This window comes from Sus scrofa, chromosome 8 (genome assembly GCF_000003025.6).
Source record: "Sus scrofa isolate TJ Tabasco breed Duroc chromosome 8, Sscrofa11.1, whole genome shotgun sequence".
Classification (NCBI taxonomy): Eukaryota; Metazoa; Chordata; class Mammalia; order Artiodactyla; family Suidae; genus Sus; species Sus scrofa.
The window spans coordinates 69,397,513-69,409,950 of NC_010450.4; the positions used below are offsets into that span (position 1 = coordinate 69,397,513).

The 12,438-nt window shown below is 35.4% G+C and overlaps 1 protein-coding gene across 16 annotated transcripts in view; it reads right to left on the reverse strand.

Annotated features, from left to right (window-relative positions):
- Positions 1 to 12,438, reverse strand: part of ANKRD17 (ankyrin repeat domain 17) — a 170,778-nt gene that overhangs the window by 36,872 nt on the left and 121,468 nt on the right. For all 16 annotated transcript variants that reach the window (XM_021100390.1, XM_021100382.1, XM_021100389.1 and 13 more), the window contains 7 exon segments: positions 11,554 to 11,665; positions 11,250 to 11,395; positions 8,397 to 8,539; positions 7,667 to 7,880; positions 7,014 to 7,189; positions 4,659 to 4,821; positions 1,799 to 1,894 (listed from right to left, as the gene is read on the reverse strand). In XM_021100390.1, the coding sequence (XP_020956049.1) occupies positions 1,799 to 1,894; positions 4,659 to 4,821; positions 7,014 to 7,189; positions 7,667 to 7,880; positions 8,397 to 8,539; positions 11,250 to 11,395; positions 11,554 to 11,665 (1,050 nt within the window).

The window sequence follows — 12,438 nt, forward strand, 5'->3', positions numbered from 1 at the left end:
TATTAAGAGATTCCTGAAAATATTAATTAGGGTACATGAACGAACATTAGCAATAAAGATCAGTTATAGGGTGAAAAAGGGTGCAAATAAAAACATAATTTAAATGGTATATTTTTAAAAATAAATGTAAGCACAGAGCCTCTACTTTCTTCAAAATAATAACCATTTGATCAGTACTTTGGAAACCAAAACTATTTACTCCTACAATTTAAATATAAAAAATCATACTGCAAATAGAGTTGATATAATTTTTAAGCTGGTTAATAGGATAAAGGAAAGGTTCAGTGTCAACAAAAGAAAATGGGTTTAAAGACATTTAAAACACCTAAGTAGTAAGAACTGCTCTCAAATATTTAAGCTTTGTTGCTATAACTTCTTACTCAAGAAATCCCTCGGAAAAAACAGTGGCTCAGCAGTAATGAACCCCACTAGTATCACAAGGATGCGGGTTCGATCCCTGGCCTCGCTCAGTGGGTTAAGGATCTGGCTTCGTCGTGAGCTATAGTGTAGGTCAGCTGCTGCAGTTCTGATTTGACCCCTAGCCCAGGAACTTACATATGCTGCAGGTGTGGCCATAAAAAACAAAAACAAACAAAGAAACAACAACAAAAAAATCAGACACGGGTATTTATAAATTTTTCTCAATGACTTCATTTTCAGCAAATGAAGGGATTTTATAGACAGGAAAATTGACAGCAAAGGGATATTTTCCTATTAAGACAAAAGCTTTATTTTTAATCTCTGCCTCCTTTCCAAAAAAATGGTTTTTAAAATTTTGAAAAATTTTAAATTGTATTTTGTTATTTAAATTAAACTACTTAATTTAATATTAATACCATAAAAGAATCTAGAGGCAGGTAAGACAATGAATAGTTAGCTATGTTAGACAAAACAAAACTTATGGGAAAAAGATACTCACTATCGTAATAATTGCTGAGAAAAGTCAGAAAGACAGTTTTAGATTTTCAGAGGTGTGTCTTAGGATTTTACTCAAATATTAGTATAACCAGTAAATCAAAATGTCACCAGCAGAAGATTTCAATTACAACTCAAAGCATTTTTTCTTCTTCTTCTTTTTTTTTTTTTTAAGGGACACACACGCAGCATACAGAAGTTCCCAGGCTAGGGGTCTAATCGGAGCTGCAGCTCCCGACCTACACCACAGCCACAGCAACTTGGGACACTTAACCCACTGATGGAGGCCAGGGATCAAACCCGCACCCTCATGGATTCTAGTGGGGGGGTTCGTTACAGCTGAGCCACAACAGGAACTCCTAAAAGGATTTATTTTATCTCCCCTACTTTTCCTGCAAAAATCCTAGCAAATTCATTCTTAAGCTGATAGTTATTCCAGCTTTTACATTATGCTGAAGATGCTAGTTTTGATTCTAATTAAAATTACTAAGTTAATTCTTGTGTATATATAAAAAAAGAAATCCACTGACTTGTTTCTTTCAGAAGAGATATTAATCTGGATAGATTATAGCACTAATAAATAATAATAATTTGCTTTAGATTGTTTAGCATTGACAGTAAAATTAAATTAGCTTAAGTATTTCTTAAAAAGATAAAGTAATTCTATTACAGAAAATGTTTTATTATTTCGTTAGGTAAGTAATCTGAAGAGTCTTAAATAGCATACTTCATTCTCAAATACTAGCTAAATGAAAACTGCTATATACCACACATTATTGCTCAGACTAAGACCTTTTCTTTTTCTTAGTGTGGAACATACATACATATAAAAAAACAAATGAAATGCCAAGCTCATCTACTGGAAGTTTTACCAATATATTACCTTATCAGTGATGGTTGCTATGTATCTCATACATTCAGAATCTGATGGAAACTGATTGACTTCTTTGACTAAGTAGCGCACCACCTTCACATGACCCTAAAAAATAGAAATCGCTGTTAGATTTAAAACAGACTAACAGGATTCAGTAAATCTAGTCTGTCTTTACAAAGATTCCATTGACCTTAGTGCCATGAAGTAAAGACTTAAATTGGTTAGTATCTGTACTGTAAATGAAAGAGAGACAGGCTTTGGTTCTAATCAGTTAGATTAGACTACATTGTTCATTTTTATACCACCCTCCAAGAAACTCCAGAATAACATGACTTAAACAATTCTAAATTTAAAAAAATAATAATAATAATCAAAGAAATGTAGGCTATGTCTGAAAGAAAAAAAACCCTTATCTTTTCCCCCTAGATAATGAGCATCCTGTTTTAATTCTAAGCATTAAAAAAGTAGAAATAACACTTTTGTTCTTTCAGATAAAAGTTGAATGCGTAGCACTGTAGTAGATAGTTCAAAAGAAATAAAACACTTTCCTAAGGCATGAGTGATGATTATATTATGCACTGTAACACAGTTCACTAGGTAGAGTTCAAAATCTTTAGACCAGGGGCCAGGAGAGATGGACTGTGAGGGTCAGTAGGTGTAGACTATTCGCCATGGAAGAGATAAACAAGTTCTGCTCTATAGAACAGGGAACTATATTCAATATCCTGAGGTAAATCATAATGGAAAAGAATATAAAAGAGAATGTATATTATGTTCAACTTTGTGTATATATATGTACAACTGAATCACTTTGCTGTATAGCAAAAATTAACAGCATTGCAAATCAACTATAATTTTTTAAAAAGATTAAAAAAAACCCACACAAAATCTTTAGAACAGCATTCAAGAGGCTCTCTAATTTTTCCAATCCACACTGTTAGAAACAGATGGATAAACAGTTGTTTATATTTAAATTTCCTCTATTGCCTTTATTTCTTGCTTCCATCTACATTTTTAAATATCCCTATCTTTTAGTGAGTAGCTTTAATGTAATTTGCATCATTCCCTGATATCTCATTAACATTTATGCAGTATTTAAACTATTTATATGGGACAAGTCCTAGTTACCTGACGTTGTGTGCAGATCCCAGATTACATTATATTTTGTATGAACTGCAATAGTTGGATCTTTAGAGTGTAGTACCAACCATTACAGTTGTACATGGTAGGAATGAGAAAATAAATAATGGAACAAATACAAGAGTATAAAAGTACCCTTCTTAAGGAGCTAAGTCTATTTGGATAGATAAGACATATGCATGTTAGATTTTAAAGTAATGCATTTGTCAAGACAAACAATAAAGATAATGAATTGTAGAATTTCTACAGCCTTTAAGAGATTAGATCTCTCAATAGGAGCTCAAAAGGAATGGGAACAGTTTCAACAGAAGGGGAGATTTAAATTGTACCCAGAGAATAAGTAACTTTGGAAAAATGAGGAAGGGCATGAGCATGACTGAGATGAGAACAAAGGTGATGTGAGAGACAGGGACCAAAAAATGACTAAGCAAGAGGAATTTGTATCATGTCTCGGCAGTTAAGGACCCTGACTAGTATCCACGAAAAGTCAGGTTCTATCTCTGGCCTTGCTCGATGGGTTAAGGATCCGCCATTGCTATGAACTGTGGTGTAGGTAGCAAACAAGGCTCAGATCTGGCCTTGGTGTGGCTGTGGCGTGGGCCAGCAGCTGCAGCTCTCCTATTTGACCCCTAGCCTGGAACTTCCATATGCCAAAGGTGCAGCCCTAAAAAGACCAAAAAAAAAAAAAAAAAAAAAAAAAAAGGCTAAGCAAGAAGATTCCATTTTAGGGACTCAATAGGAGATGAGCTCTAAGAGCACTTGATTGAGCTTTAAATAACAAACTATAATTGGATTTCAAAGGATTACAGAGATTAGGGAGACAGAAAAAGGTTCTTAAATAGGATATTAACATAGTGAAATGGTTAGGAATATAAACTCAACAATGATATGCTAGAGAAGCAGGTAGTCATGGAGAAAGAATAAATTTGACTGGCAAGGAAAAAAAAGTGGGAAGGTATTCCAGAACATCCAGGGAAGAGGTGATAAAAAGAACAGAAATCAGTAATGAGAGGAAAACGAAGAGATGACTTCTTACAACTTATACATCAAAATTTTTCAGCACAACAAAACAACCTGGAATCCATAAGGTGTTGTACCTACATGAGTGACAAAACTCAAAATTACACCTACAGAATGACAAAATTAAAAATTAAAATCCCTGAACAGTAATCTCATTTTCCCAGTGACAAGTTAGAACTGCATTTAAGATATCAACCAAATCATTAAATCAAATTGCTTTACACTGTTCTGTGCTACGTACTATAGAACATTTCACTTTCACAAAATTTATTTCTACTTCTGGAAGTTTCAAATACTGGCAGCTGGGTTTTCAGTTTAATTCCTTATCTCCTAGAAATTAAGATCAATAATTAAAATAAATATAAGTTCTTTGCTGTGCTAATACAAGGAAATACTCATTTGTAAATAGGTAAATAGTTGTGTTTGTATTTTGTGAGATTAGGATTGCAACTAGATTTTGAAAATGTTAAGAATAAATTTTTACAAAAGTTTACTTAGCTTTGATATCCAATATGCAGACTATTAATGGCCTTACTGGCATACTTGTATCTACCTTTCAACACTGCCATCAAAGTGATTATTTGCTTATTATTTACTGCTTTCATCACTGCTGTCAGATCCTAAAATGAGAATCTTTAGTGAGAGTTAAATTATGCACTTCCTAGTCTCAGTGAAAAACATCCAAATGAATGAGAATGAAAGACTCTACCTTTCTAAACGCTGCCATAAGAGGAGTTATCTTGCGATTATCTGCTGCATCCACATCTGCACCTGCTTGCACCAGTAACTGAACAACATCAAGGTGTCCACCATTTGCTGCCAGCCACAATGGAGTGTTCCCCTTCTTGTTACGTACGTCAATGTGAGCGCCCCTAAATGAACAACACAAATATTACTGTTTAAAATGAAATGAGACGTTCCCTGGTGGTCTAACAGTTGAGGATTTGGCACGGCTACTGCTGTGGCTCGGGTTTGATCTCTGGCCCAGGACCTTATGCATGTCGTTGGTGTGGTTAGAAGAAAATAAATAAAATGAAATGACAGATAATAAAAATCAAATTTTTAAAATATTCCACAAAGGAGATAATTGTTTGAAATATATAGGACAAGGAGTTCCTGTTGTGGCTCAGTGGAAATGAATCCGACTAGTAACTATGAGGTTGCAGGTTTGATCCCTGGCCTCACCCCATGGGTTAAGGATACAGCGGCACTGCCGTGAGCTGTGGGATAGGTCGCAGATGCGGCCCTGATCCTGTGTTGCTACAGATGGGATTCAATTCCCCTAGCCTGGGAACCTCCATATGCTGCGGATGTGGCCCTAAAAAGCAAAAAAGAAAAAAAAAATAAAGAAAAAAAGAAATATATAGGACCAAAATATATTTTTCTCTCAAAATATAAAGAATTTCCACTTATCAAATTAAAAGCCACTGAATTGAAACTAACCATATATCATTAATTTCTTTTAAAAATAAGGACTGCGTAATTCTGAGTTTCAAACCCTGAGAAAACATAAGATCTTATTTAATGAAAAATAAAGGTACATCCTGTTAGTATCACAATCAATATATTAAACAGTATTTTGGAGTACAAACAGTATCCTACAAGGCAACTGTATGTATCTTTCAAATCATCTGTATTAACATATTTATATTATGTGGCCTCTTAAAATAACGTGAAGGTTTAGCATGCAGTGGGCATCATAGATTAGACTCATGGTGAATACCTTAAGTTGATACTACTAAACACTACTGGCTTAGGACATCATGCCAAGGTCTTTAAGACTGTTAAAGTAGGAAATCCAATTTGTCAGACAAGGATCTTTAAAGACTGGCAGGCAACTTCTAGGTGACTGAACGTACATCTTGAACAGTTCCATAACCATCACTTAAAAGCCCTAATTACTATAAAGAACTAGAAAATCAACAATGAAATCTTTGATTATTGCCAGACTTCCAAGTCATAAGAGTGATACCTTTGTAAAACTCAAGCTCTATGGGAGATGTGAATATGGATAACAGCTGGATGTTCAAATAGTTTATATACTACTTTAAAAGTATATACATACACACAAAAGGAAGAAAAGTATTTCTAGTTTGCACTGAAATAAACAATGTAGCATAGCTCTGGATGAGTGGAAAATAAGAGCTAGGTTTAAAACATACAATACAGCTTTTTGAAGTAATCGCTTTATTTTTTTTTAGGGCCGCACCTGTGGCATATGGAGGTTCCCAGGCTAGGGGTCTAATCAGAACTGTAGCTGCTGGCCTACGCCAGAACCACAGCAATGAAGGATTGGAGCCACGTCTGCAACCAGCTTATGGCAATGCTGGATCCTTAACCCACTGGGTGGGGCCAGGGATCAAACCCTCAACCTGTGGTTACTAGTCCGGTTTGTTAACCAGAGCCACGACGGGAACGCCAGAAGTAATCACTTTTGGGTTTTTTTTTTTTTTTTTTTTTTTTTTTGGTCTTTTTAGGGCCACACCTGAGGCATATGGAAGTTCCTAGGCTAGGGGTTGAATTGGAGCTGTAGCCACCAGCCTATACCACAGCCACAGCAATGCCAGATCTGAGCCATGTCTGCAACCTACACCACAGCTCACAACACCATATCCTTAACTCACTGAGCAAGGGGAGAGATCAAACTCGCTTTCTCATGGGTATTAGTTGGGTTCATTACCACTGAGCCAGGACAGAAACTCCCTCACATTTGACTTTTTTTTTTTTTTTTTGGTCTTTTTAGGGCTGCACCCATGCATATGGAGGTTCGCAGGCTAGGGGTCAAATCAGAACTACAGCTGCTGGTCTATGCCACAGCCACAGCAATGCAGGATACAAGCCACGTCTGCCACCTACACCATAGCTCATGGCAACCCCAGATCCTTAACCCACTGAATGAGGCCATGGATCGAACCCGAGTCTTCACTGATACTAGTTGGGTTCGTTAACTGCTGAGCCACAACGGGAACTCTAGATTTGATTTTTTTAATAGTACAACTTGTACAGAAAACAGTAATCATTAGTAACACTGTGTCCGTATATGAAGGGTATGGTAGCATCATACCTGCCAATGAGAAGCTCACAGAATTTATAATGCCCTTTATCTGCTGCTATGGTTAAAGCTGTATCTCTCGAGGAGGGCACTGGAGGGGCATTAACATCAGCACCTTTGTCCAAAAGAACTCGGCCCACCTCTGCATATCCACCAGAGGCAGCTTCCATTAGTGGTGTGAGACCAGTCTAGGTTTTGTGAAACATAAAATATAACACATAAGAGACTAGAAAGTACTGAAAAGTTAAAGAACACCAATATGGGAAGCAGTATGATACAGCTATTAAAAAAAATTACAACTAAACTTCAGCACTGACACTACTAGCCTCAGTTACACTGAGATCTATTGAAAGCAGATTCTACCTAACGTAAATTTTGGGGAAAAAAGTTAAAATGTAAGCATTTGGCATATAACTAGCACTTAATGTTCCCTCTCTTTCATAATAGTACATAGTTTTCAGCTGATAAACGTCAATGTTATTATTACCTGTAAAAACGTATTGCTAAAGTATTTTCCAGAGTTAATGCTTAACTGAATCTTACAGAATGACTTCTGATTAAGTACACATGTAAAAGATAAATCTTACTCCAAGTTAGCATATTGTTACTATTCACCTTAAATATCAAAATGTAAATCCAAATGTAAATCTCAGATTTTACTTTACCTTAGCTCTATGTTCCACATTTGCTTTTCTATCAAGCAGAAGACTAACCACTTCAGTTCTTCCTTGGAAGCAGGCTAAGGTAAGGGCAGTGTTCCGATTGGTTTCTATTTGAGCATTTATGTCAGAGCCCATGTCTAACAAGAGTTTAACGGCAGCTGTGTGCCCATTCATAGCTGCTAACATCAGCGGAGAAATGCCCAATTTGCTACCAGTTCTGGAGGTGTAGAGGGAGACCAAAAGGAAAAAATACACATTTTTAAATGTCCCAGAAAAACTGGATGATAATACAGAATTCTATCTCAGGATTTAAGATGCTTTATTTTGCAGAATTATCTAAAATAATCATTTTTCTCAGTCCTGCTAATTAAGTCTCTGAGATACTACCAAGACTCATTACAAATCTTATACAATCCAGAACTAGAATACTTTCTGTATCTCATTCAACATAAAGATTAGGGTTGAAAAGCAATAAATTATTAAGTTATAATTAAAATGGACTTAAGTGCATACTTGCTTGCTAAATAAAAACTTAAAGACCTATGTTTACTTTTAGCATTTTAAGAAATCAGAGTAATCAATATGTTTTTCAAGTTCTATGTCAACAGTTTTAAATACGTAAATCTGAATTTGCAATGAAGGCTTTTCCAAAATATGTCATTAAAAAGTAAGTGTTCTACAATATATTTAACATAAACTCTTAAGGGACTTGGAGAGGGAGAATAGAACTTGCCTAGAATTAATCTCAGCTCCTGCATTTAGTAATATTTTGATAATATTCACATAGCCACCAGAAGCAGCCAGGCTTAGAGGTGTGTAATCAGAAACATTCCTGTGCTCTTTATTTGCCCCTCGAGCTAACAAGAGCTCCACCACCTAGAAAGAAAAAAAGGAAAAAAATGTGTTTTTCCCTTACACTGAAAAATTTGCACCATATATATTTCTGATTTCTCTTGTTTTCTGGCATACTGTATAATGAAAGAAGGTGAAAGTCCTTTCATCCTTTGCACAAAGTCAGTCTCAAATGAAAGCAAAAGGTCCCAGAGAAGCCAATTAAAGGGACAGCTTCTCAAGTAAAATCCACTTTAAAATCTGTTTACATAGCATGTTTACTGAAAGATCTGAACCTAATGTATTGTTACAGAATGTTATTTTGAAAATTAGTATATCTGTATTGTTCCTCCATATGGTGGTAAAATAAAATAAGGTTTTCATTTTAATTTAAAATCTGTAACTATGTGCCGTACAGCAGAAATGGACACAACACTATAAATCAACTAAAAAATTTTTTTTAATAAAATCAAATCATAAGTAAATGTTAAAAAAAAAAATGGAACAAAGCTAACACTTTTCCTCAACATTTAAGCATACAAAAAGGTTGAAAAAATTTATATATACTCATTATCTAGTAATTCTACCATTAATATTCTACTATATGAACTTTTTCAAAAATTTAGTTTTTAAATTAAGTATAGTTGATTTACAATGTTGTGCCAATTTCTGCTGTACAGCAAAGTGACCAGTCATATACTACCTTTCTTATATTATCTTCTATCAGATTCTATCCCAAGAGACTGGATATAGTTTCCTGGGCTGTACAGTAGGACCTCACTGCTTATCCATTCTAAATGTAATAGTTTGCATCTACTAACCCCAAACTCCCAGTCCATTCCACTTCCTCCCCCATCTACTATACTTACTTTATCACATTATTTGTCTACCATTTTTGGATGCATTTCATTTTTAAATAAAATGTAGACACTTGCAATTTCCCTTAAACACATAAGCACATGTACCACTAAATAAAACTATTATTTGATTTTAGACTTTTTATTGGTAAAATCTGTAACTTTCAATAAATGATCAAAACATAAATGTACATTTACGGAGTACTGACAAATGCATAAATATATTATTTATTCATGTTCCTTCCTAGTCAATCTCACCCACAGATTAGTTTCATTTACCTTGTATTTTCATATAAATGAATCACGTCATGTTTGAGAGTCATTTGTGTATACTGTGTAGCATTATATGAATATGCTAATTTATTCTACTGATGAACACCTTTCCTGTTTCCAGCTTGGGGAAATTTTGAATAAAGTTAACTATGAACATTTCTTGTAGAAATACATTTTCACTGTTTATGGATCCTACCTAGTAGCAAAATTTCTGGGCATATCTTTGGATTTAAAAGAAACTCAAGACCTGTTTCTAAAAATAGTTATACTAGTTACACTCTCATCAACAATGAAAGTATATTATATCCATTCATATATCTTATGTCACTTAATACACAAAACAACTCTTTGGCACAGGCAGGCTCTAGCATTTTCACCTTCATTTTATAAATGAGGCACAAGGAAGCTGCCTTTTACTTGTTTGAATAAAGCTCTGATCAATTTCAGATGGTGGCTTATGCAATAAGATTATAAAAGACAACAGAGTCCCATAAAGTAGAAAACCCTAATCAAATTTCTAAAGTGTTAAACATTCAAAATAAAAGAAATCAGTTTGTGATTTTATTTCCAATGTTTTATTCAATACTTCAAAATACTTAACTGTTCAATGACACCAAATCAAAACAAGAGTGTTAAAAGCAAAATTATTACCCTAAAAGACTTATATTTTAATAAGAATACATGAAGATTATAGTAAGCTATAGGCTTCACCATGGCTTTGAGTTCTTTTGGTTCAACACTGAAAAATGTGTTATGAGACAAGGATAATTTCAAACCACAACAATGACTGAAAATTTCAATTAGGTCAAAATTATATTTTAAAAATACAACATTTACATTTCTGACTGATAGAATCACTTTCACTGTGAAGCACAGAAAATTAGAATGGTGAAATAAAAAAGAATAAGATTCAAAGGCTTAGTAAGAAACTGACCTAGATGACCTAGAGCGCTTCCTAAGTATAGGATTCAACCACTCCCTAATGGAGGAACTGTCAAAGAGAAGGCATGACTGGCAATAGGACTGGATTTTAAAAACTGATTTAAAAATGAGATTATTCAACTGATTATTAAATGGCAGAAGACACACAAGGGAGTAGAGCTATTATTTTCTTAGGCCTAACCACACCAGCTGTTCTAGCTACCTTCCTAAGGTCATATATTACCTGAGAACCTTTCCTCCAGAGTTGAGAGGGGGTGGGGGAAAAACTAAAAGACAGACATTCTCAGGACAACTAAAAATTGAACTCTTAATTCCCTTCTAGTCTCATATGTAGAGAACAATAGAGACTGGGCTTCAGTACCTTTCACACTAGGTATTCTGGGACAGGAAAAGATGAGTGAATATAGGCTCTGCTTATCTGATTTGATTTGGAATGTTTAATCATCCTCTTAGCCTGAATGCAATACAGAGGGATTCCTACCGCAGTACTGTTAGATGAGTGAGACAATAAACAGTGTATGACTCTTCTGGCAAGATAACTTATGCTTGTACTTTTGCTAAATATAATAGTTTTAGCTACTGTGAGAAATCTTCATGTCTGACCACTGTCCCACAAAATCATGTAAGTCAAAGCATATATCTGTTAAATGGAGGAGAAACAACTAAACTTATGACAATAATACCTCCTGTCTTCCCCCAGAACAAGCCAAAGATAGCGGTGTGTCCTTGGTTCTTTCTGACTGGGCTTCAATGTCTGCACCATTGTCAAGCAATATTTCCACAACACCAACATGACCAGCTGTAGCAGCCAAGATGAGTGGAGTAAAACCTGGAGTAAAATAATGATCTTCTTAGCTAAGCAAAGAAACAGTGCTATTTTCCATTATATCTAACCATCAAACTAGGGTTACAAGTAGTACTTCTTCACAAAACACAATCCAGAAGAAAAAAAAACAAAAAACAACAACTGACAAAAGTAGACTGTACCTTTCTTGTCTCGGTGCTCGATACTAGCTCCTCTCTCTAGCAGTGTTTGTACCAGTTCCTCATGACCACCAGCGCAGGCAAGGGTTAGTGCCGTGTCATGATTACTCTCAGTCTGTAAAAAAAATTGATTAGCTTTTAGATAATTTTAAAATGTTAACATCAATTACATAATATGTACACATACCACTTGTACACACGTGTGTGTGTGTGTGTGTGTATACACACAAATATACATACATATGTATATATATATGCACTCCACTCTACTATATCTAGTATTTGGGTAGTAAGCCATTTTTCCATTAGTGGTCCAGTTGTGTTTTTCTTTTTTTTGGCTATCCCACAGCACATGGAGCTCCTGGGCCAGGGATCAGATCCAAGCAGCAGTTGTGATGTACACCACAGCTGCGGCAACCTGTATCCTTAACTCACTGTGCTGGGTCAGGGATCGAATCTGTGTCCCAGAGCTGCAGAAATGCCACTGAACCCAATGTGCCACAGTGGGAATCTTCAACTTGTGATCTGTTTTTAAAGACTACACATAATATTTGAACTTTATGGGCAATTCTTTATTTTTTTTTCCTTTTTGGGGCTGCACCCCGAGGCATATGGAAGTTCATAGGCTAGGGGTCGAATCAGAGCTGTAGCTGCCGGCCTATGCCACAGCCACAGCAATGCAGGATCCTTAACCCACTGAGTGAGGCCAGGGATGAAACCCACATCCTCACGGATACTAGTTAGGTTCTTAACCTGCTGAGCCACAACAGGAATTCTCTTTATGGGCAATTCTTAAAGCAAGCAAGAAGGAAAAAGTATGATTTGCTAACCATATGCTATTTTCAGCTATATATTTAAGAAATACTACTGTGGACTCAAGGTCTCTTC